This window comes from Oncorhynchus nerka, linkage group LG4, assembly GCF_034236695.1.
Source record: "Oncorhynchus nerka isolate Pitt River linkage group LG4, Oner_Uvic_2.0, whole genome shotgun sequence".
Lineage (NCBI taxonomy): Eukaryota > Metazoa > Chordata > Actinopteri > Salmoniformes > Salmonidae > Oncorhynchus > Oncorhynchus nerka.
Genome location: NC_088399.1, coordinates 65,826,510 through 65,852,391, shown reverse-complemented (window position 1 = coordinate 65,852,391; position 25,882 = coordinate 65,826,510). Strand labels below are relative to the sequence as shown.

General features: G+C 43.2%; 2 protein-coding genes across 4 annotated transcripts in view; both read left to right on the top strand.

The window, feature by feature from the left end:
- thap7 (THAP domain containing 7) overlaps nucleotides 1–5,805 on the top strand; it is a 34,921-nt gene extending 29,116 nt beyond the window's left edge. For 2 of the 3 annotated variants that reach the window (XM_065017767.1, XM_065017765.1), the window contains 3 exons: nucleotides 1,995–2,150; nucleotides 2,945–3,073; nucleotides 3,265–5,805. In XM_065017767.1, coding sequence (XP_064873839.1) covers nucleotides 1,995–2,150; nucleotides 2,945–3,073; nucleotides 3,265–4,948 — 1,969 coding nt within the window. In that variant the 3' untranslated portion in view covers nucleotides 4,949–5,805. The remainder of the gene's footprint in view (nucleotides 1–1,994; nucleotides 2,151–2,944; nucleotides 3,074–3,264) is intronic. The other variant, XM_065017766.1, reaches the window with a different exon arrangement.
- A 15,961-nt stretch (nucleotides 5,806–21,766) lies between these two features.
- LOC115128462 (ras-related and estrogen-regulated growth inhibitor-like protein) lies at nucleotides 21,767–24,424 on the top strand. Its single transcript, XM_029658321.2, has 4 exons — nucleotides 21,767–22,394; nucleotides 22,601–22,654; nucleotides 22,823–22,899; nucleotides 23,070–24,424. The coding sequence occupies exons 1-4, from the start codon at nucleotides 22,280–22,282 to the stop codon at nucleotides 23,484–23,486; spliced, it is 663 nt and encodes a 220-aa protein (XP_029514181.1). The 5' UTR covers nucleotides 21,767–22,279; the 3' UTR covers nucleotides 23,487–24,424.
- The last annotated feature ends 1,458 nt before the right edge of the window (nucleotides 24,425–25,882 follow it).

The following is a 25,882-nucleotide window of genomic DNA, read 5'->3' as shown; positions in this document are numbered from 1 at the left end:
CTATTCAGTCCTATAATGCCACTGTTTTTTAAAGAATCTGCCTCGCAACATAGGCAACGATACAATTGACAGGAGCCTATTATTTTGTATAGACGTGCGAATGTTCTGAGTAAAGATATTTAGGTCTGCGAGTGCATAGAGTGCCTTGGAACGAGAGAAGCAATTAATCATTTTTATGACCGATCCTATTTAGAAATAACAGGATTTTAGTCAAATTAAAAGAGTAACTTATTAGAAAGATTCACAGTTTATGGTGTGAATGTACATGGCTCGATTGTAATGCTATTTTTGGAGAAGTGCAAATATGATCTGTAAGATGGTTCCATGATGTTTATAAAACATTACACTTTTTTTTTTTTTTACTGTTATAATGCTTGCAAATGTGAGTGGCCATTCCCTCTGTCTTTATATTGGATCTTTATCCAGCCCCTTTGAAAAGTTTGGATGTGCATCAAACCCTCCATAGTCTACCATAGATACCTTGTCTGTATTATACGCCCACAGGGAACAATTATGATTTACCATTGTGTTAGATTTGTTCAAATAGAGCCCTGTGACTTGTACAGTGCGTTCAGAAAGTATTCAGACCCCTTCCCTTTTTGCAAACGTTATTGCATTACAGCCTTATTCTAAAATGTATTAAATTGGATACCCCATGACAAAGCAAAAACAGGTTTTTATAATTTCTTCAAAATGTATTAAAAAAAAAACATAACATTTACAAGTATTCAGACCCTTTGCTATGAGCCTCGGAATAGAGCTCAGCTACATCCAGTTTCCATGAATCATCCTTGATGTTTCTACAACTTGATTGGAGTCCACCTGTGGTAAATTTAATTGATTGTACATGATTTGGAAAGGCACACACCTGTCTATATAAGGTCCCACAGTTGACAGTGCATGTCAGAGCAAAAACCAAGCCTTTGAGGTCGAATGAATTGTCCGTAGAGCTCCGATTGTGTCGAGGCACAGATCTGGGGAAGGGTACCAAAAATGTCTGCAGCATTGAAGGTGCCCAAGAACACCGTTGCCTCCATCATTCTTAAATGGAAGAAGTTTGGAACCACCAAGACTATTCTTAGAGCTGGCCGCCCAGCCAAACTGAGCACTCAGGGGAGAAGGGCCTTGGTCAGGGAGGTGACCAATAACCCGATGGTCACTGACAGAGCTCTAGAGTTCCTCTCTGGAGATGGGAGAACCTTCCAGAATGACAACCATCTCTGCAGCACTCCACCAATCAGGCCTTTATGGTAAAGTGGCCAAACGGAAGCCACTCCTCAGTAAAAAGGCACATGACAGCCCGTCTGGAGTCATGGTCTGATGAAACCAAGATGGAACTCTTTGGCCTGAATGCCAAGCCTCATGTCTGGAGGAAACCTGGCACCATTCCTACGGTGAAGCAAGGTGCTGGCAGCATCATGCTGTAGGGATGTTTTTCAGCGGCAGGGACTGGGAGCTGAGTCAGTATCGAGGCAAAGATGAACAGAGCAAAGTACAGAAATCCTTGATGAAAACCTGCTCCAGAGCACTCAGGACCTCAAACTGTGGCGAACTGTGACCTTCCAACAGGACAATGACCCTAAGCACACAGCCAAGACAACTCAGGATATTTCAGTTTATTTTATTTTTAATACATTTGCAAAAATGTCTAAACCTGTTTTTTCTTTGTCATTATGGGGTATTGTGTATAGATTGATACATTACTTAAACACATTTTAATCAATTTTAGAAGGCTGTAATGTCAAAATGTAACAAAGTCAAGGAGTCTGAATACTTTATGAATGTGCTGTAAAGCAGTAGCCTACTATGGCAGAAAAGTTGTGTTCCGGGATGAACTGGCAATCATCACCAACTCACTGTTTAGAAACTCCAAACCCTGAACATTTGTCATATATACAGAATATTTTTAAATGAACGCAGACCTTCTACTTAACCATGTGCATGGCAGACTAATACATTATTACAAGTCTTAATTAAGTTCCTGTGGTTGCCAGGTTGCCAAAGCGTGGAACACCACGCCGGGACCTATGGATCATCAACTCGCACCGCAAGGGCCCACAAGGCCAGGGGCCATGGGACCCCCAGAGCAACTTCATCTATTTCTGCTCCAAGCACTTCACCCCAGAGAGTTTTGAACTCTCAGGTGTCAGGTATGTAGTGTCTCTTCTAACTGATAGAGGGCAAGCCTAAGATCAACATGCACGATGTCAAGCATTGGCTGGAATGGTGTAAAGCTCACCGCCATTGGACTCTGGAGCAGTGGAAACGCTTTCTCTGGAGTGCTGAATCACGCTTCACCATCTTGGCAGTCCGACAGATGAATCTGGGTTTGTTGGATGCCAGGAGAACGCTACCTTCCCCAATGCATAGTGCTAACTGTAAAGTTTGGTGGAGGATAAATAATGGTCTGGGGCTGTTTTACATGGTTTGTGCTAGGTCCCTTAGTTCCAGTTAAGGGAAATCTTAAGGCTACAGCATAGTGACATTCTAGATGATTCTGTTTTTCCAACTTTGTGGCAACAGTTTGGGTTAGGCCCTTTCCAGTGTCAGCATGGCAATGCCCCCGTGTAGAAAGCGATGTCCATACAGAAATTGTTTGTCGAGATCAGTGTGGGAAGAACTTGTCTGGCCTGTACAGAGCCTAATCGCCTAACATCAGTGCCCGACCTCACTAATGCTCTTGTGACTGAATGGAAGAAAGTCTCCGCAGCAATATTCCAACATCTAGTGGAAAGCCTTCCCAGAAGTGTGGAGCCTGTTAGAACAGCAAATGGGGGACCAACTCCATATTAATGGCCACTATTTTGGAATGAGATGTTCAACGAGCAAGTGTCTACATACTTCTGGTCATGTAGTGTATGAAAATATATGGTATGTAACAGTGCATCAAGGATAACTGCCAGCATTTTAAATGATCGCCATCTTACCTTCTAACTTTACACAGCGGGTACCGAAGGCTCAAGGACGATGCATTGCCCACAGTCTTCGAAATGGTCATGCAGCCAGGAGGAAGAGGAGGGGGGGAAACTCCTAGAGGAAAGGGAAAACAGAATGTCATAAGCCTACAGACCAGGTAAGAAAATGGAATAAATTAAATGTATTTGTTATATTGTCTATCATATATATGGATATGAGAAGTACATGTAGCACAGTGTACAATTTGATTTTAGTCGTACACTTTATGTTTAGAAACGATGAGTCGTTATTGTACATGTAGATCAGAGCTGGGATGCATGTTAAATGTCATCTATTCTTTTTTTTAAGGAGGTCCCGCTCTCTGAAAGTAGAACAAAACAGCCAGAATGGCGCACAACAAGAAATTGAAGCGAAAAATATAGTTGGTGGAGAACAAGTTCAGGACTCTGAGACACCCAATGGGGAACCTAATAACCGGATAGAGCCCCTCCCTTCCCCCCTGGGAACGTCTGCACCGACTGTTGAAACACCACAGGGTTCCCCTCAACAACCATCAGGCTCTTCACCCGGAGACCCACCTGGCTCTCCATGCTCTCCCCGTCCTCATTCCCCATCGCGATACATGCTGCGCCTACCCCCACCTCCTGGCTTCTACCTGCCCAAGGAACACAACTATGCTCAGCATTGCCCCCTGGTGTGGCGGAAGCGTTACGACAGGGCCATCGACAGCCTGGAGAAGTCCCTGCGTCTGCTTAGTGCGGCCAGGCGGAGGGAGAACCGGCTGCGGCATGCGCTCCTGCGCCTCAGAGAGAATCGTCTGAAACACACCCTGCTTCGCTCCCGGGATGGAGCTAAGGGCAGGGGAGGTCGAATTCAGGGGTTGGAGAGGAGAGGACATGGAGATAAGGCAGGAGGTGCCAGCCTGGCAGAGCCAGAAGAGACTGAGATGGATGGAGTGCCAGAGGACATGGGGCTATTTGAAGACGGACCTGGGGAACCGATTGACTGGGGTGGGCGGGTCCGTACTACAGAGACTAAAGCTGGGTTGGAAGAGGAGGGGGGTTACTGCTTCTACTGTGGAAGAGGGCGAGAGGATGATGGAGTTAAAGTGTCCAGGGGAAGCTCTCAGATAAGGAAAGGTGGACAGGGAACTATGGATGATGGCTCTTGGAGCTCTCAGGTTGATGAGGGGGACAGAGATTGTCGAAGAGGAAGACGAATTCTAAAGAAGGCTCGAGTTCGAAAGGTTGGAGAGGCCACAACATATGCAGGAGCGCCACAGGAAAGCTATGAAAGCTACTACTATCACTGTGGCGCATCTGAGAGTGGTGAAGATGTGCAGGTAGTCATGGTGGAGCTGCCACCTGAGAAAGGGGTGAAAGCTGCCGTGGAACTTCACTGCAACCCTCAGCTGTCCATCCCCCTGTTGCAAACACAATCACCGGTGGGCCTTCAGCAGATGCAGCACTCAGGCAGAGCAGCACTGCAGGATACCCACAGCCGGGTTCAATTCCTGCAGCCTTGCCCAGCCTCCCAGCAAGGGTTACTCGTCACAGACCTGAACTCAATAGAAGCAGAGCCAGTGGACAGCCAGCAGCAGCTGGAGGAGCCGGTGTTCTGGATGCAGGAGGGCCAACTGCTCTTAGTGCCTGTGCCCTCTGAAGACTGGCTGAAGGGCACAGTTGGGATGGAGGGAGAGGCAGAAGAGGTGGGAGCACAAACCATATTAGTGTCAGAGTTGGGATATCCTAGAGACTTGGTGGAGGAGAAAAAGGGGCTGTGCTTGGAGGGTGGGGGTACAGGGCTGAGGGAAAAGGGGCTGTGCTTGGAGGGTGGGGGTACAGGGCTGAGGGAAAAGGGGCTGTGCTTGGAGGGTGGGGGTACAGGGCTGAGGGTTATATTGCCCACTGATGGACAGGGAGGCCACCACTCAGACATCAGGACTACTGTGGTGAGCGGTGACGTGAGGGAGCGGTTGAAAGAACACTTGGAGGGGTTTCAGCTCCAGCTTAGCAGTGAGTTTATTGACTGAAGGCTGTATCATATTTAAGGGCCAAAGCCTTCATGTAGAGAGTGCAAAGGTGTCCGCACACTGTTGTTTTATATACATCAGCGAAGATGGTGGAATGTTAACTTATAACTTAAATTAGGTTGGAAAGTCAAGAGAACCATTTAGCAGGACAAATCAGTCAGTCATATTCTTACCAGCTTGTTAGCCCAAAATGCTTCATAAAAATACAAAAACATTCCATTTACTCACTTCACGCAGGCTTGTGTAGTAGAGCAGTGGTTCCCAAACTGGGGGGTGCGCCGAGAGGTCTGTAGAGGGCACATGGTGCAATTTCGAAATTGGGTTGTGCATCATCAGTTCCTCTTGTCATGTCAGTCATTGCATATCTTCGAGAGCTATTTATAACTTGTTAGAAATCAACTCGCCCATGTCAGCTAACTTTCTTTTTTTTAAGCTAGGTTTTTTTAGCCTATAGATTCTGTTGTAATGTTTGAGTCACTCAAATATCACATGAATAAACATTAGACATGGCAAACTGTAGAATTTCAAGAAAATTTGCTTTAAACCTGCAAAATGTTCTCTAAGCCAACAAGAGGGGTGTGAACAGTTTGCGTCATGAACAGTGCTTGTGCCCATAAAAATAGACATGGTGCACGCATGCGCAGGGGGTGCGCGTGATGTTCCCCAATGCAGGAAGGGGGGCCCCTTGTGAAAACGTTTGGGAACCCCTGTAGTAGAGCATACAAAGTGTAATTGAAAACATTTCACAGCATACATCACATAATTAACACAATACATTGTAAATCACGCTGTTACACTTGTCATTGCCTGTACATACAATTATTACAGTATTAATAAAATAACGTATAATAATTTCACCATCTGTAACCTTAAGACTTTGTTCATGCTTACACATTTCATGTAACTGATTACATTTGGCATGCATGTCATTTATACTGTATTACAGGGGCTGCCAAAAGGTTGCTGGAATTGCTATTTAGTTATTTTAAGACATTTCTATTAGTTTATTCACAAAATAGTACAGAAGTGTGTGAGTCACTGCAATGACCCCAAAATGACTCAAAATCTAGGTACGCAAAGCCCATCCAAAATATTGTCTTGGGCAATAAGGTACAGCCAAAGTAAGTGAGAAAATCATGTTAGATTGTATTAAGTGGAACGTCCCTTTTAATTAGGGTGCCCTGTCCTAAACAACGTGCAACAATCTGAGGGCAAATTTAAACAATCCAGACTTGGATTTTTTTTTTTTTTCAAAAAATGTGTTTTACCCCTTCAACTGATGCTTTGATTATTCTTCACACTCAAGAAACTAGTGGCATCCTGCTATATATTTAACATTTTATGCAGTTAAATTCATACATTGTGAGCAGTTTGTTTTAACTTTGAAAAGGCCTAGGCCTTTTCTCATTTAGAAAGTCAGTTCTCCATCCTCTGGCCCAGAATCTAGTCGAAGAGATGTCAATTTGTCTGTAAGTGAACGGAAGTGTCCCCTCCTCAATAGGCAAATATCATCAAATCAAATTTATTTATATAGCCCTTCGTACATCAGCTGATATCTCAAAGTGCTGTACAGAAACCCAGCCTAAAACCCCAAACGGCAAGCAATGCAGGTGTAGAAGCACGGTGGCTAGGAAAAACTCCCTAGAAAGGCCAAAACCTAGGAAGAAACCTAGAGAGGAACCAGGCTATGTGGGGTGGCCAGTCCTCTTCTGGCTGTGCCGGGTGGAGATTATAACAGAACATGGCCAAGATGTTCAAATGTTCATAAATGACCAGCATGGTCGAATAATAATAAGGCAGAACAGTTGAAACTGGAGCAGCAGCACGGCCAGGTGGACTGGGGACAGCAAGGAGTCATCATGTCAGGTAGTCCTGGGGCATGGTCTTAGGGCTCAGGTCCTCCGAGAGAGAGAAAGAAAGAGAGAAGGAGAGAATTAGAGAACACACACTTAGATTCACACAGGACACCGAATAGGACAGGAGAAGTACTCCAGATATAAGAAGTACCCCCGACACATAAACTACTGCAGCATAAATACTGGAGGTTGAGACAGGAGGGGTCAGGAGACACTGTGGCCCCATCCGAGGACACCCCTGGACAGGGCCAAACAGGAAGGATATAACCCCACCCACTTTGCCAAAGCACAGCCCCCACACCACTAGAGGGATATCTTCAACCACCAACTTACCATCCTGAGACGAGGCTGAGTATAGCCCACAAAAGATCTCCGCCATAGCACAACCCAGACAGGATGACCACATCAGTGAATCAACCCACTCAGGTGACGCACCCCTTCCAGGGACGGCATGAGAGCCCCAGTAAGCCAGTGACTCAGCCCCTGTAATAGGGTTAGAGGCAGAGAATCCCAGTGGAAAGAGGGGAACCGGCCAGGCAGAGACAGCAAGGGCGGTTCGTTGCTCCAGAGCCTTTCCGTTCACCTTCCCACTCCTGGGCCAGACTACACTCAATCATATGACCCACTGAAGAGATGAGTCTTCAGTAAAGACTTAAAGGTTGAGACCGAGTTTGCGTCTCTGACATGGGTAGGCAGACCGTTCCATAAAAATGGAGCTCTATAGGAGAAAGCCCTGCCTCCAGCTGTTTGCTTAGAAATTCTAGGGACAATTAGGAGGCCTGCATCTTGTGACCGTAGCGTACGTGTAGGTATGTACGGCAGGACCAAATCAGAGAGATAGGTAGGAGCAAGCCCATGTAATGCTTTGTAGGTTAGCAGTAAAACCTTGAAATCAGCCCTTGCTTTGACAGGAAGCCAGTGTAGAGTGCTAGCACTGGAGTAATATGATCAAATTCTTTGGTTCTAGTCAGGATTCTAGCAGCTGTATTTAGCACTAACTGAAGTTTATTTAGTGCTTTATCCGGGTAGCCGGAAAGTAGAGCATTGCAGTAGTCTAACCTAGAAGTGACAAAAGCATGGATTAATTTTTCTGCATCATTTTTGGACAGAAAGTTTCTGATTTTTGCAATGTTACGTAGATGGAAAAAAGCTGTCCTCGAAATGGTCTTGATATGTTCTTCAGAAGAGACATCAGGGTCCAGAGTAACGCTGAGGTCCTTCACAGTTTTATTTGAGATGACTGTACAACCATTAAGATTAATTGTCAGATTCAACAGAAGATCTCTTTGTTTCTTGGGACCTAGAACAAGCATCTCTGGTTTGTCCGAGTTTAAAAGTAGAACGTTTGCAGCCATCCACTTCCTTATGTCTGAAACACATGCTTCTAGCAAGGGAAATTTTAGGGATCGAGGATAGTGTGTATCCTACCTGAATCCTTTGCGTTAGACTTTTGAAATCTAGGGCCTTTTCGCAATTTTCAATTCCTCCGTCCTCTCTCGCCTCCTTTTGAAAAGGGTAATCGAGGGGAAAGTCAACAAAAATGTACTTGTATGAAATTACTCTCCTCAACTCGCGCGTCATCAGGCAAATTCTGTTTATAGGTGTGGATCCCAAAATAAATATGTAAAGTGATGCAAATAAATTTAAGTTAGCAAAATATAGGTAACACGATAAGCAGTGGTGGAAAAGGTACCTGATTGTCATACTTGAGTAAAAGTAAAGATACCTTGATAGAAAATGTCTCAGGTGAAAATCACCCAGTAAAATACCACTTGAGTAAAAGTCAAAGTATTTGGTTTTAAATATATGTAAGAATCAAAAGTCAATTTAATTGCTCAAATATACTTTGTCAAAAGTAAAAGTATACATCACTTTAAAATTCCTTATTATTAAGCAAACCAGAGCACCATTTGCTTGTTTTTAATTTTAATTTACAGCTAACCAGATGCACACACCAATACCCAGTTGACTACATTAAAATGGTAGAAGCACTCAATGGTGCTGCCCATCCTTATACAGCGTTTTGGTCACTAGAGGCCTTCACCACATAGCCTGGTTCCTCTCTAGGTTTCTTCCTAGGTTTTGGCCTTTCTAGGGAGTTTTTCCTAGCCACCGTGCTTCTACACCTGCATTGCTTGCTGTTTGGGGTTTCTGGCTGGGTTTCTGTACAGCACTTTGAGATATCAGCTGATGTACGAAGGGCTATATAAATACATTTGATTTGATCATTATCTATGGGTAGGATACACTTGACTAGCCGCAAAGAAAGGGGGCTATTGAGGAAGCCTACTTGGTGGCTTTCCACACAACCCCTCAATTGATCCTCTGTCTTTAAAGGGGCCATTTGATTGCTACATACATTTGACTTTTAATTTCATGACATATAGCCATTGATTCTTAAAGATTATAACTTAGAAATGCCTCATGATCTTAGCTCAACTGTCCAACCCCATCAACCCAAAGTGTATGCTTGTTTTACTCCTTTGTGTGTAAACAATGTGTAATTGTAAACCCTGTATAGCCTCAACATTTGTACAAATGTAAAAATATGAGGAAGCCTACTTGGTGGCTTTCCACACAACCCCCTCATAATTGTTCCTCCGTCTTTAAAGGGGCCATTTGATTGCTACATACATTTGACTTTTAATTTCATGACATATGGCCATGGATGCATACATAGCTCTATGAATTCGAGTGGTTACATTTGTCTATTCCAATTCCTCAGCTGTTTACCGAAACAGTGGCGGGGAGCCCTGCTGTGTTATTGTTTGAACTGCAGATTGCCTCTTCAATCGAGATTCGGTAATAGACCGTCGCAAGAACACCACAGACGAGACAACTTTTCCGTCTGCTCTCGTGGAGTCTGAGGTAAGTAATCTCTGGCCAATTTGAAAAACAATCGCTTTTATGTAGGTTAGACTTTTAAGTGGCTCTGTCATTAGCTAACGGTCGCTTGGAAATTGATTTGAGGGCCTTGCTTCTAGCTAGTCTCACACAAAGGTAATAAGACACGGCCACATCATTTAGCTAGCAAACGTTCCATATGCTCAAATAAAACTTCAAATGTGACTCCAGGTTAATGTTTCGTGTCATTGTACGCATTTTACTCTTAATTTACTGACTTTTCTTCTCACCTTTTTTGTTTAATGGTGGTTACGAAGATGTACCGTTTTTTTAATCGTTTGGTGAAACGGTATCTCTGAGAACTGACAACCTCGCCTGTAACCGCGCTCCCTCTGTGGCCCCTTTGACAGTGGTTGTGGTTTGTGTGTTGTACGAAATTGAAGCCTGACAGAAATCTACCATGCCTACCTACACTCTGTGGGTTCTCTTGAGTGATTTCAAGACCGATAAGCCATATTGGATGACGGCACTGTAAAACTTTACATTTCAGTGATTAGGTTATATTTAGTACTGTTATAACTAGGCTGAAGAGTCTCTGATCAGTCTGATTCACATGGTCCAATAATTTAAGTATGTCACACATGGGCAAATAACACGTTTACCACAAGTACGATTTTAAGTCTGATCAAGACATGACCAAGTGATGGCAGACGAGCATTCCTGTCCCTCCTGTGAATTTAATGTAGCTTCAATTTTTCTTCTAGAAAACAGCAGTACACTTCAGAAATCATTGACAATCCTTTCTTCTAGCTTCCCCAATGATTCAAAACCTCCGATAGGTAGTGGATGGATGCTGCTCTCTCGCTGTGTGGGGGTTGTGATGAGTCTGTGGCTGTGTGGGGGTTGTGATGAGTCTGTGGCTGGTGTGCAGCGTGTGGCAGCCCACAAGATGGTGAAGTTAACACCCAACCATGTCATACCCCAATTAACTCCAGGTACTACAACCTGCCATTGTCACACCAGACTGACCACAGACCTGTAGCACTGATCAATTTAAAAATAAAAAAATGCATTCAAAGGAACACCTCATTCAAAGCATTGCCAACACCTGCAGTTGGATATTTGATTAGCTGTCATTGATGGCGTGAAACGTTCTATGTCCAGGTTTCAGCAGGACAAGCGTTGTGCCCCATCCATAAGAGAGAGCAGATTAAGCTTTTCTGTGTGACTTGTGATCAGCGGACTTGCCGTGATTACCTCGACTAACCTGTAAGTAAGCATTTCACGGTAAGCTCTACGGCGCATGTGGCATACGATTTGATTGTCGGCTAACCATCAACAGGGAACACAAGTAAGATTTCCCTCAAGCACCTCTTTGCTGACAACCCCAAAGGTGGCATCAGTTCCCTCATGCCTTACATTACTTCCTATGCCAAAAACACTTGTTTTTTTAAAAACCTAAGTATATTTAACTCTTTCCTCTGCTTCCTTCAGGATATATTTTTTAAGATCCCACTCTTAGTCTTATTCTCTCTAATTTTTCTGTTTATTTTCTCTAGGTACCAGTTAGCCCAGGATGCTTTGCCAGAGCAGAGGAAATGGTTACAGTATCTAATGGAGACTTTGAGGACAGAGCGAGTGACCGTGCAACAGGACCTAGATGGACGGTCAGTTGTTAACGTGTTTGTGTCTGGGTGTGTGCGAATGACAAATGATGTTGCTGTGAAAAGGATGGCGACACACCTTGTTCAGGAGTCTGCTGTGTCCAAGACAGTTTCCAAGTCTCACTGGGTCAGTCATTGTTGATCGTTCATTTGTGGTCATTTATTCTCATGAAATAACAAAGGATGAATGAATGTCTTAGCTAGCCTTGCATCCTTTGCTCCCAGGCTGTCCGACTTGGAGGATCAGCTGGAGAGTGTTAGAGCGGAGGTCAAGGATATCCTCAAGGGCATCTGGAGTGTCCTGGTGAAGAGAGCCATGCAGCTTTCCAAGGAAATGCAGGTAAGATGTCACACTCACAGATGATCAGAATCTGGTCTCTTGGCCCTCCCACCCATACAGTAGGACAATCAAAGCTATTTTCTGTCCTCGCACCCCAATGGTGGAACCAGCTTCCCCCTGAAGCTAGGATAAGAGTCCCTGCCTATCTTCTGAAAACATCAAAAATATACCTCTTCAAATAGTATTTTAAATAATCCCACAGAACCCCCCCAGCATGACTTAAATGTGATGTAAATCAGAATGCCGATAATCCTATGTGATGGCCAATTTGCTTTGCTCTTGGGGGTCTCACCCTGTTAGACTATGCGTCAGACATCTATTCCTCATGTGTCTTTTCAGTAGGCAGGTTTCCATTGAGGCAGTTTTATTCAACAAAAGCAATATTTCCCCCCCCAAAAAACATTGCAGCGTGTTAATGGAAACGGCAGCTATATGAGAAATGTTCTATCTGTCGACAATTCAGAAATAGGTGATAATTATACACTTCAGAGCCAATGAGCTTAAGTTTGTAGCTAACAGCCCCACCCACATCCTCTACCAGTAATGCAAGGTTGTACAAATTTGTGTTTTGTTCACACTTTCTCACTGCTGAACCAAGAACCAAACAAGTATTACACAATTAGTCTGATGGACTGAAGATCATGTTTAACCTGCTGATCTAAAGCCTAGGTATCTTCATGTCTCAGATGAGTTTACTCCTCATGCAACTTACGAGTCAACTTAATTCCCTGAGTCAACCCAGTCCTGCCAATGAAAAATCGCTGAATGATTGGTCATCGACACGTTGTTTGCCTAGGCTCACTGTTGGAAGGAGAGTGAGTGTGTCACAAAGAGACATGCCCATCTTAGGAAACTGGGAAAGCGGCAGGAGTATGTCCTGGCCTTCACAGAGAAATCCCTGAACAGTGAAGGCCACACCTTCCTGCTCTCTTGCAAAAGACTGGTACATAATAAGTGTACTCTAAGATCAGCGGTAACGTAAAGGAAACACTCAGGTAACATTAGAGATAATACATATTACTGCCCTGATCTATTAATGTAAAACTTAGATGAATAGCCCTCGCTTTCCCTTCCCTATCCCTATGAACCAGAGAAACTGTCATTGTACCACTTTTCCCCTGACCCTTGCACTCTTTACAGGCACCCTCTTCCTGTTCTCACAGCCCTCTGTTCTTGTACTCTACGTCTGCTGTGAATGCAACAGGTCCCCAGCGATCTTATCAAAGTGCTGTGAACATGGGAAACAATTACTGCTCGTCATTATCGGGGGTTGCCCAGGACACCCCTGTCCCCTATCAGGGTGGCTCCTCTATCTGACCTGATGGTGGAACTCGTTTCCTGGCCCTTTCATGTCAAAAGGAAAGCGGAGGATGAATATGTTGGTCCGAAGTTGTTTGCGGACCTTGAAGGTTACCAGCGGACTCCACCTGTGAGAGGGTTCCCCCTGTAGGTGCTGAAAAGCAGGCTGTGGACGTGGCTGCTACAGTTGTCATGGAAAGAGAAGCTGTGCCCACCATCACAGATCAGAATGCAATGGCTCCAATGTACAGACAAAAATATACTAAGGCTTCAGGCAGCCATCAGTCAAATCAGGTTGTTGGCTGGAGTGCTAAAACGGCCAATCGGGTGGTTTTAGCTCCCTTCACACTCCCTGTTATGGGAAACTCCCATCACTTGGGGCATGTCACCAGCAAATGGCACTTTTTATTATATTTTCCTGGTACTGTGAACACTCCCTCCGTACTTGATTTTGTCCAACAGCGCCCCAGTTTCTGGTTCCACTGGCACTGTGGGCAGCCTTGACAATGGACTTCAGCCATAATGACATGCCCTTTTTCAACATCTTGACCCCTGTTGGACGAGGTCAAAACTAAGTGCTCGCTGGTTCTGTCCCAGGAGGACCCTGCCCACCAGGTCTGCCAGACCTCACCTCTCCAAAGAGCCCAATGTTTAGTATTGTGTAGTTGAATAAATAATGGAAAGTTGAACGTTTTGCTAAATCACAATTTGGGAATCTTCGGAAGGACTACTTACTGTAGTGTTGCATTATCTGAAGTATAACAATTGTAGATCAACTGTGAATAATTAATCACAACTACATTTTGATATGTAATTGGAAACTTTTTGAAAGCATTTATTTATGAATTGTTAAGCATGAACACGCCTACATTCGCATTAATAAGGCACTATCGCACCCTCTCAACAGGAAGCTCCTCAGTCCACTGGTCCAATCAAAATCAGAATTATTCAACAGGTAAAGAAGAATATTTCAACAGTTCAGGACACAAAGCAGCCCACCTACGATGGCACTGCTCAGTCAGGATTGTTCAAAAAGGATGAATCCCCTCCGTTCTTCTGTCTAGGCAGACTGTGCAAATGGAAATTGCCCAGACAGACATTGACCTCATCCTGGCCAACCCTTGTCTGACAGTCTTTGCTGTTGAAGAAACCACAGAGACAGACATTGTCCAGAATAAAACTGCCCAGCCAGACTTTGTCCAGAATGAGACCAACCAGGCCGAACAGCCCAGATGTAAATAGTTCCTGCTCAAGTAATAGGAATCAAGGAGGAACAAACGTTATGGACAGTTTCAGGACCAATGGAGTCTGTGAGGGCAGACATGCTTGACCCTGCCCAAACTGTTCCTGTTCAGATTAACTTTGTGCAAACTAGCACTGTCCAAAGCAACATTGTGCAGACTGAAACTGACTTTGTCAACGTAAGCACAAACGTATCTGGGGTCACAATCAAGGAAGAACTGCCAACCACAGACAGCTTATCAGTTACAGGGCTAATGGAGTCCATCAGAGTGATCATGCCTGACACTACCTACTGAAACTGTCCAGACTGACCTTGTCCACACAGAAATGGTTCATGCAACAAACTGTACAAAGGGATTTTGTGTTGATCAACTTTCTTGAGACTGAAACCGTGCAGACTGAGACACTGCTGAGACTGAAATTGTGCAGACTGCAACCTTCATTGAAACTGTGCAGAACAAAATTGACCTGTCGAACTTTAACCAGACTGAAACTGTGCAGACAGACCCTGTCCTGACTGAAACTGGGGAACCAGTGCACAGTGGAACTGTCCCTACCGACATTATGCAGACTGCGACTGTGCAGAGGGACCCAGCCCCAACTGACTTCAGATATTGTTCAGACCGACAATCACCAATGAAACCACCAATGAAACCGATGTGGTACCCACCAATGACACTGTGAATTTGGTCGGTGTAGGGCTGTTGCCGCGACCGTATTACCGCCACACCGGCGGTCACGAGTCATGAAGGCAGTGAAAATCCACGTGACCGTTTAGTCAAGACAATTAGGCTTCTCCAAGCTCTGCGTCTCCAAACTTGTTAACTGCCTGGTACTCAGCACTATTGTCCCTTCAATCACTCTAACATCAATGCAAATGTGTTCGGAAGTCTATTCAAACACTTCATGATAGCTCATGTTGTGCGAGAAAACAACAGTGATGGCCGCTAATAAAAAGAGGATCCTATCCGCTTTCTATAGGCTAGGCCTAGTATATTTATTTCTCAACGTTCCTAATATTAAGCACATGGTTTCTTTACAACCGGTGCATAGTCTACCTGGCTGGCATGAAAATCAACCACAGGAAAAGCTTCCTCCATCCACTATTTAAATGTATAGATGACATGTTTTTTTTCTTTTTCGCTGCCCCTGTTTCGATACAGGTGCATGATAATGGTCCATTCTAAATCAAAATTCCACACATTATTTAGTAAATGTAAAGAATAGTCTGATGGGTGACAATATTATCCTATCGCTTGTGAATTATATATCACTTGTGAATGATGCCCTGCATAAGAAATACTTTTTAGAATCATAGTTGCACACCTCATGTAGCCTAGCCCATAGGCCTATGTTTTTTTGATAAGGTTTGTATCCCAACTAAAGTGGCCAAATGACTTCTTACAATTAAGCACATTAATCTGATTTAAAGGGGTTTAGAGCCTAACTGATATACATAAGCAATGCGTGGGTTTCAAGTTTGTTGCTGAAGATAATTTTTACCATTAAAAATGCATATTTTATAATAAAAGCATTATATGCATAATTGCATTTGCAATGATTTTTGGTTATGGTGTTTTCCTGCTAATGGAACATTCGTGCTTATAGCCTACTGCCATGTGCGCATTGCTGTGTTTTATAATATGAAGAAATAGCCTAATAGTTTATCAACATTTTAAGCTAAATGTTCTGATCTGTTGCGTCAGCCACATTGCGTAAAAAAGGTTTTGATGCTAGTGGCTGTATTCATTTGGGCTCTATTTCATCCCACAGCTGTCCCAGGCTATGTTTGGAATATTTATTTCTTGAATAGAATAGGTCGACTTTTGTACTATGGGGGATAGTAGATTGACATAGGCTAGTGCTTTTGCTGTTCTTTATGCCTACTCATCTTGTTGGCTGACAAATTAAATGTGGACAGTTCTTCCAATATCTTCAATATGCACATATTTGCATCCCCAATGTGTCTGTCTTCACTTGTAGCCTGTGAGAAAGACCCAATCGTGATGGGAGAAGAGCACAACAGCCACAGGCTGCAAAAGGCATGGATTTTTTTCATTCGGGTGAGTTATGGCCAGGAAGGGGATGTCGCTGTGAAATTTGAGGCATTGTCAAGTGCTTGTCAAATTGTGAATGACAGACTAATGAAGTGTGTACAGCCTGTGTAAAAAAATATATATATTTAAAAAAGCAGAGGTCATGCCTTTTCAAGTTACTTTTTTCAAATAATCATGCAGCCTTACAATGTATTCAAAATCAAAACATAGCCCAAAGTTTCTGGCACAACTAAAGTTACGTGAATAACTTTATAGCACAAAGGAGTACCTATTTCTTTGTTAACCGCTCAACACAGAATTGCCGCATGTGCGCACTCCTTCAAATTGTTTGTGGAGAAAATATCCTTTCTATTTTATTCAGCTTTGTTCAATTGTATTCTTCATAATATAAAATAATGCCACCGAATTCTAAGCAAATCTTGTCTGTGAAGTGGCACTAGTGTAGCCCACAGCCATTTGGCATAGCCAGATCAGGACCTAACATAAGGACAACTCAGAGTATGCTATTCTGCTCTTCTGAAATAAGACTACTTTTTCTTCATATCACTTTTCTTTAGACCTGTCTAAAATAAATGTATTTATTGTGAATGTATAGGCTACATTACATGAATTTATTAGCCTTTTTAAAATGTAGATGTTCCAAAGGTCTGCATCAGTGGCATTTAGGCTGTTTATGTTAATTAATGGTCAATTACCATGAGACTGACAGTTATTTGCTTGACAATCACCGGCTGACAGATTTTCGTGACCGCTACAGCCCAGGGCAGTGTCCCCAACTGCACTCGGGAAGATGACATTGACCTCACCCTTCACCTAGCAATGAACTCTGCTCTCCTATAGAGGTAAGTGTTTTGCTTTTAGTCCAAATCGACCATGTTAATGCCCAGAATCAGAACTTACTCCAGCCTGTACAGCCTTTCTGCAGTCTCTTGACCTTCATACTGAACACAATTAGAAATATTGTGTATATATGTATTTTAATTTAAACTCTTCTTGGTGTAGTCTATACTCTAATGATGTCTGTTTCATTGGAATAATTTTTATGGCCAATTTCCTTAATTCATTTTTTTTTATACAATCTGAGCACTAAGGATGTCTCTCTCCCCACGCAATAGTAAATGTAACCCATCTCTCTTGCTGTCATATGACCGTATGGATGATTTTCATGTTGGTGCTGCTGACGGTATTGAAGAGACTGGGTGCCAGGTGTCTGTTGGGCTTAATAGCAGGTCACAAAAACATTATTTCCTTTATTGTAACATTTGTCAACCAGAAAAACAGCACAAATCATTCTATGTTCGTGACTTCAGTGTGGTGGTATGTAGCATAATATTGAGTTTGTACATGCACGCGTTCGTCATATTGTGTGCACCATCATGGGGTGTAACATCTCTGTAGTTTTCTTCAGGTGTCTTTGCTTCGGATACCCATCCTTGGTGCCCCGCCAACCCGCTTCTGCCGCCTCCCAGGTGTCAAAGGGCAGGAAACTGTCGTTCAGGTGAGCCAGACAGACGTGCCGGTAAGGCCAACTATTTGGTTTCACCGACTGCATGTGTTATTGGTTTGAATGTGTTAATGTCAGATTTCCCTGCTCACACTGGTTTATACATCCTCCAGCAGCCAGAGTCTCCTTGCTCCTCTATGTTGAGCCCAGACAGTCTGAGGCGCACCCCCTCCAGCTACGACTCCCTCCTGGCCAGGAGGAAGCTCGCCCCTGTGTGTCACGTGTGGACGCCGCTTCCACAGGAAGTGTCACATTCCTCCCATCTATGCCTTATCCACCACGTAAGCGCGTTTTAATTAACCAAGTTAATTGCATTCTGAATGAACATGGAGTATATATTTTTTCAGCCCTGAATTCAGGTAATGTGCCATTTCTGTTCACAAACAGAATTGTTGTTATCTGAACCCTCTGCAAATGCGCCTACATTGTCTGTCTGCATAAAGCAGCAACATTTGTACAGTAGGCTCCCCTACTGATGCCACCCCATGAACTGTTAAGTGTGATTCTCAGCAAAATGACCTATCTATTACTTCAATAATTGATGTCTTATTTCAATCTGTATTGTTTAAGGACCTCTGAAAATGTGGGCCCCTGTGTGGAAAGATGTTTCACTGTGGGCCCAAATAAAGCATTGAGATTTGTCTGTCTCTGTATTGGCCAGATGTGTGTGTGATGCTGCTCTCCCTGTGAGTGCTGGCAGTGTCGGCTGTGCCGGGACCTCTGATCTGGTGTTGCTGCAGGACTACAGTAGGACTGACAAAGAACTGTGTATGAGCCCTCCTGACCAAATGGTGAGCCTTTTTTACTTCGTAGAGCATGTCTGGGCACGTCTGCTACCTTTCACCTGGAATATGCGCATCTGGGTACATACGACTGTGCATGCCCAGTTCTATGAACATGTCTGGTATTGTTTGCTGTGTCCGCATCTAGTACTTATTGACCCTGATCCTATTTTAGTGGAGATGGTCTGTTTTTAGATCCAGGGAATCATTTTTGAATTGAAAAAGACAAGGGTAGAATCCAAATGTAAACCATGTATTTCTGATGTGACAGGATCTTGATTGGTTATTTTAACTCACTCATCCAACCCACAGTTTTTTAGTCTGGCCATTAAATCACCATTGCTTCTGTTAGTTTGCCCACTCCAAGGTGCTTGTTTGTCCAGTGTAGTCTACAGCAGTGTTTCTAACTCCAGTTCGTCCAACAGCACACATTTGTGTTGTTGCCCCAGACAAACTCACCTGATTCAACTCATTGATGATTAGTTGACAAGTTGAATCAGGTGTGCTTGTCCAGGGCTACAACAAATATTTGTGCTGTTTGGGGTACTGGAAGACTGGAGTTGGGAAACACTGGTGTGTGTGTGTGTGAACCATCGCTTACCCTTTGGGGTCGACCCTACAGAGATGTGAGCGCCTACTGCTTGTCCTTTCATGCAAAAAGTGCAGCATTGTCCTCTACAGACCAGGAAAGGTAATCGACAAGTGCAACTTACCGCATTTACGCATACACATCCTTAGCATCCCTCTTTTAGTATTGCCATAGATAGTGTTGGCTATTAAAATGTCACACAAAATCACAAGACTTTGAATATCGATGTGAATTTAATGTTAATAAAGAATATGTTGGTGATGGTGTTCACTGGAATGAGGGCTCTTTTGCTTTCCCAAAATCCCCTAACTCCTACATTCCTGGTAAATTGTGAAACAATTTGTCAGAGCTTTGAAAGTTGGAAAGCAGTATTCTATTGCTCTCTTTAGTCATCAGTGTAGTGATCTGGATCTCTGTTGCTCTTGACCTTTCATCGCCCTTTTCTCAGTATTCCAAGTCAGTGGACCGACTTGAGGCATGTTTCGGGAGGGAGCTGGTCAAAACGCTTGTGGGGATCCTGCACCCTTCGCTGCTTGTCAACCCCCACCAAGGGGAAGCGGAGAGGAGTGCAGAACAAGAGGGGGACAAGGAGAAAGTGTCCATGAGGAGAATCCAAGGCCACTAGAGGAGGAGCACGCAGGCAGAGTTCTTTCACACAGGACTCAATGAAAGATGGAGAATGGCAGCAGAAGGCTGTATTTGTGTATTTAATTTGGTCTTTGAATTCCTTGGTGAATATATTTGTACATGGTTGCAGCCAAATATTGGCACCCTTGCACTTTTTCTTTTATTTAAAGAAAAAAAGTTTATTCTAAAATACCTTGAAATTTGGAAAAAACCTTTGGTCTCTACACCTTATTGTATTTTCAACATTACAGACCCAATTTACCCAATTGGTAAATTTAAGTTTACAATTTGGCATGTACAAAATGACTGGCAAGTACTTGGTTGCATAGCCTTTGGCCAAGAACTGCAGACAAATGCTTCTTGTAGGCATCAGTAAGCTGGCTGCATCTTATTACTGGTGATTTTAATCAGCCTTCAGAAGCAAACTGCTCTAATTCTTTAATGTTTGAGGGGTGCCCTCCACCAACTTCTGTTGTCAGCTCTCGCCATAGGTTATGGATGTGGCAACTGCTCGGCCTCGTTCCTGCCATCTAGGACCTCCTATACCAGGCGGTGTCAGAGGAGGCCCTAAAAATTGTCAGACTCCAGCCACCCTAGTCATAGACTGTTCTCTCTGCTACCGCACGGCAAGCTGTGCCAAGTCTAGGTCCAAAGGTCTTAACAGCTTCTACCCCCAAGCCATAACTCCTGAACAGCTAATCAAATGGCTACCCAGACTATTTTCATTGCCCACTCTCCCGCACCTCTTTTTATGCTGCTGCTACTCTGTGTATTATCTATACATAGTCACTTTAACTCTACCTACATGTACATATTACCTCAATTACTTCTACTAACCGGTACCTACTCACATTGACTCTGTACCGGTACCCCCTGTATATAGCCTCGCTATTTGTTATTTTACTGCTGCTCTTTAATCATTTGTTACTTTTTATATAATTTGGTTGTGTGTGTGTATATATAACAAATTATATATATATATTATTTTTTTACTTAACACTTATTTTTCTTACAAGCTCTTAACTAACAATGCAGTTAAGTAAGCATTTCACTGTAAGGTCAACAACACCTGTTGTATTCGGCGCATGTGACAAATACAATTTGATTTGATTCAGATCTGGCCACTCCAGAACAGTCCAGCGTTTCTTCTTGAACCATTCCAGGGTGCCTTTGATATTTGTTTGGGGTTGTTGTCCTGCTGAAATTACCATCAACCTTCCAACCGAGACCAAGTGTTTGGACACTGGGTTGAACATTGCACTCCAAAACACCTTCATAATCTGCTGTTTTGCTTATGTACAAGGCCCCAAGCACCAGAGGCCACAAAGCAACTCCACAGCATTATCAAACCTTCCCTATGTGTGTAGTTATTTTCTTAATTTGGTTGTTGGTTAACATAGGAAGCCCCCACTGCCGAAGAAGGCTCAAGAAAGCCTGATTGAATGCTGGACTGTAGTGGAGTGGCCAGCCAATATTCCAGATTTAAATCCCATCCAAAACCTATGGTAAGAGCTGAAAATAGCAGTTGGAAGAATAAGAGCAGTTTGCTGTGAAGTGGGACAAATTGCCAGTAGGAAGGTGCAGCAAGCTCATTGATGGTACAAGAAGTGTTTGTCTGCAGTTGGCCAAAGGCTGTAATTTTGTCTGCCAATTGTTTTTCTTTTCTAAATTAGTAGTTTGCAAAAATACAATGGGTTCTAGAATGTTGCAAATCCAAGGTCTGGAGACAAAGTTCTCAATTTCAAACCATTTTTGAAGAAATGGGGAATTAATTGAGAAGTGCAAGGGTGCCAACTAGTTTGTTACAAAGTTGATTTCTACACGAGGGATAAACAATGTTGCACATGGTTTGACTTTTGGGGTTTAATGAACCTTTTTGTCTATTTACAATAAATACTTATGTGCATCTTATCTCTATGATTTTTGTCTTGATCAAGTTTGGTAAATGTCATAACTCTGTGAAATTTACTGGGCACTATTCAAACAGGACCATGGTAAAGTAGAAATGTCCATAATATTACCACCAGCAGGTGGCATTGGTCATCAGTGTATTGACAATGCAAAATGTTGGTTTTCCCATCATATAGGTTCAAAAAGCTCTAGACATCCTTGTCTTTGCTCTTATGTCTACGGGGTGGGATAACTATTAATCGCAGGTTATTTTAGCATCTACACGCAGTTTTTGCCTTTTTGGTATAAATTGTTCTGTTAATCTCAAAATGGTGCTTAATTCATTTGTGTCCATTTAATAACTAAACTCCAAAAACAAGGGTGAAGATAAAATCGATACATTTGAAGGTTAGTAATGTATGCTCTTGTGTTTTTAATCCCTGGGCACGGCGTTCGAGACGAAACTCGTTGGCCGCAGACATGCGCACAGTCCTCCATTGGCCCATACTTTTTGTCCATCAGCGAACAGGGCCCGCCTATCCTTTATAAATGGCTAGACAGCACAATCCGAGGGAGTTCACTTTGTGTATCCTACATGTTGAGCAGAGCCACGGAAACCGCTGCGCCCTTTTAACAAATGGTTGTCCAAGTAAACCAGCCAACTCGCCACTACAGCAAAACGATGGAAGGCAGTCAGCAAAAGGTGGAGGCTAATGTCTTACTACTTGGAGCTGGAAGCGTCGGTAAATCTGGTGAGCATAGTTGAATGAATCCTTAAAATTGAATTGCACTTTTATTCATGACGTTGACAGTGCACCTTGAAGAGGGACTTTTTTTGTGTGATCGTTGAAAGTAGACGGGAGTTATGACGGCCAAATTCAATGTGAAATGGATTTCCTGGTGTAATACATTTGACTGATCAACATGTCTCATTAATTACGCAATGTTGTGTCCTCAGCTCTCACGGTGCGGTTTCTCACTAGAAGGTTTATCGGCGAATACGGCGATATTGGTATGTGTTGGTCTTTTGACTTGATCCATTGATAATTATACTATTACCATCAAATCAATAGGTTACAGTAGATCAAACTATATATATATATATATGATATGCAGTCAATCACCCTGACTCACTGCTGCGTTTATATATAAATGGTTCGGATTTGTTTTGCATTTACAGAATCCATCTACAGTCACACTGACCGAATAGAAGGACGGGAGATCAGCTTTAATATCTGGGATTCGCTTTGCCCCCAGGTGAGAGAACATTCTAAATCATTTAGGCTACGTGATAATAACTTTATAATGGTAATGACAGACTTTGATTAGTGGTTACTCAAACAGGCAGAGCATACTGGCGTTTTTCTATTCAACAAGGAGGTTAAAGGGTTGACTAAATACATGTATTTTGTCTTCATGTGTTTTAGAATGGTGAGGTCGAGGGACACATCAGCGACAGACAACTCCAGTGGGCGGACGGTTTCATTCTGGTTTATAGCATATGTGACCGTGCCAGCTTCAACGTGGTGCGGCAACAGGTGCAGCGCGTCCAGCAAGCCAAAAGCAAGTTCCCCGGATCCCATCCCATCATTATCGTGGGCAATAAACGTGACCTCCAGCATCGCCGCACTGTCTCCAGCGAGGAAGGACGCCTCCTCGCTCTTTCCACGGACTGTGGCTTCTTTGAGATCTCTGTAGCGGAGACCTACCACGAGGTACAACTGGTATTTCACGAACTGCTCGACCTTATCCGAGAGGCGAGGGCGCTCAAGAAGGGGGCAGCTGGGATCAAGGGTATTGTGAGAAGCATGTCCGCAGTTTTCGGAAGGAAGAGGACTGAGTAGTTCCAATATAGCTGAATACGAGAGACGTTGAGGTGTTACTGTAGTTCTGCATCTAAACAGCCCAGGACTTGTCCGTGCATAAAAAGGATGGTTATGTTTCCATATTGGAATAGGTCCATGCACAGCTCTATGATTTAGGCCTAACTGAACTCAAGCCGGTTGGATTGTTACTCGAATGAGATGATTGACAATCAAATCCTATCAAATTGACAGGATTAAGTACTCTTATTTGTGTCGGAGGTCAGGTGGCCTAAAGTAGCAGAAAAATGCCCTTAAATTGCCAACTTGTTAGATTGCCTTGCAACATGCCATACAATTGCCAACTGTAAAGCAGAAGGGCTCTTGTTTAAATTCCTGGAAGAAGTATTGTGGAGAATCTATCTGCAATAGACATCTTATTTCTCTTCACAAATCTGTATCAGCATGCAGAATGTTCTACGGGTCAGGTCTGCTTGGTCTTATTGGCACAATCCCTTGGACTATTGACAGTCTATGCAAGACAGATAAGAGAATGTGTAGCATTATAATGGTGTGATCATTACATTTGCTCCCTTAGACTCCAGTAGTTTTGCTGCGTTTCCATCCACGGCACCTACATCAATCACACCTTTTAAGGTGTTTTGAAAGGTCAACCAGTGGGGGACCATTCTCTGTTCATTAATGTCAATACCATCTATTTGTCTGTGAGTGCTGTACATTTCACGTCTTTGAAGAATGCCGAGGCCTACTTGACTTTTTCATAGGGGTGTTAATGCAGTGGACAAACATGTCTATTTCAATAGCCTACTGATTCTATCATGTTTTTTTGGTAACTTTTCATGAATTATGACAACTGAAGTCATGTTTGTTATACAAGTCATTACTTTAACTGTACAAAGTTTACATACTACAGAACTTGGTTGTACAATTTCATAATAAAATGTGAAATTAATGCTTAAGTGAAGTCTATATTGTTTTTTTCCAAACACAATGTCAAGCCATGCTGGTGATCTTTAATGTGCTGTAAGAGTGGAACATCTTCTCACAATCCAACCAGAGGTAAAGATTAACCAAGTCACATATCACTCCTCTCCCTGGATACTTAACAAATTACTGACAAATCTCAACGAACGTTTCCAAGGTTATTCGGAGAGAGAAATCCTTTAGTGCTTTCTTAAAACATCTCATTCTGTCAATGCAGCGCCGAGATCGCAGGACTGAGCTTACCAAACCTAATCCTATAGACTCATCAGCAGGTATATCTCTCTAGTCACCCCCAAAACCAATTCTTTCTTTGGCCGCCTCTCCTTCCAGTTCTCTGCTGCCAATGACTGGAACGAACTACAAAAATCTCAAACTGGAAACACTTATCTCCCTCACTAGCTTTAAGCACCAACTGTCAGAGCAGCTCACAGATTACTGCACCTGTACATAGCCCGCCTATAATTTAGCCCAAACAACTACCTCTTTCCCAACTGTATTTTATTTATTTATTTTGCTCCTTTGAACCCCATTATTTTTAGTTCTACTTTGCACATTCTTCCATTGCAAAACTACCATTCCAGTGTTTTACTTGCTATATTGTATTTACTTTGCCACCATGGCCTTTTTTGCCTTTCCCTCCCTTCTCACCTCATTTGCTCACATTGTATATAGACTTGTTTATACTGTATTATTGACTGTGTTTGTTTTACTCCATGTGTAACTCTGTGTCGTTGTATCTGTCGAACTGCTTTGCTTTATCTTGGCCAGGTCGCAATTGTAAATGAGAACTTGTTCTCAACTTGCCTACCTGGTTAAATAAAGGTGAAATAAAAAATTATGGGGACGGCAGTCAGCCCCCATCAACGTTGACCTAACCAAGGTCAACTACAAGGGAAATGCAGTCAATCACCCTGACGCACGTCATCCATTGCATTCGACTTCTCTGACCAAATGAAACGGGAACAAACAAACATCCTCGTTCACATCAAAAGAGGGGAGCTCATGCCACTTCATTGCCCCCTTATTTACTCACAGGTTCACTCATACACTTGACCTTGTGGGACCAGACATGATCTAAATGTGGGATGCTGACTGACTTGTGGCCAAACATGGGAGTTCTCTAGTCACAACACCAGGGCATCGCAGATCTAGCCCCAGCAGAAACCACGTCTCAAGGGACAGTTTGGTTTAAGGGGTAGGAAGGCTATGTGGGGTGCTTTGATTATGCTGTGCGTAGAGATATGCACATCCAGCAGGAAGGCTATGTAAACAAGGTCCCGATGAGCAGTTGATAGTAGAATCAGGTGTTCGTGTTCAGCAGGGCTGCAGAAGAATCCTGCATACCCAGTAGTTCTTCAGGAGGAGGGTGAGCCTCTCCTGCAATAACAAGCAATGGGGGGATTCCACAATGACAGATACTGCGCTTGAGGCAG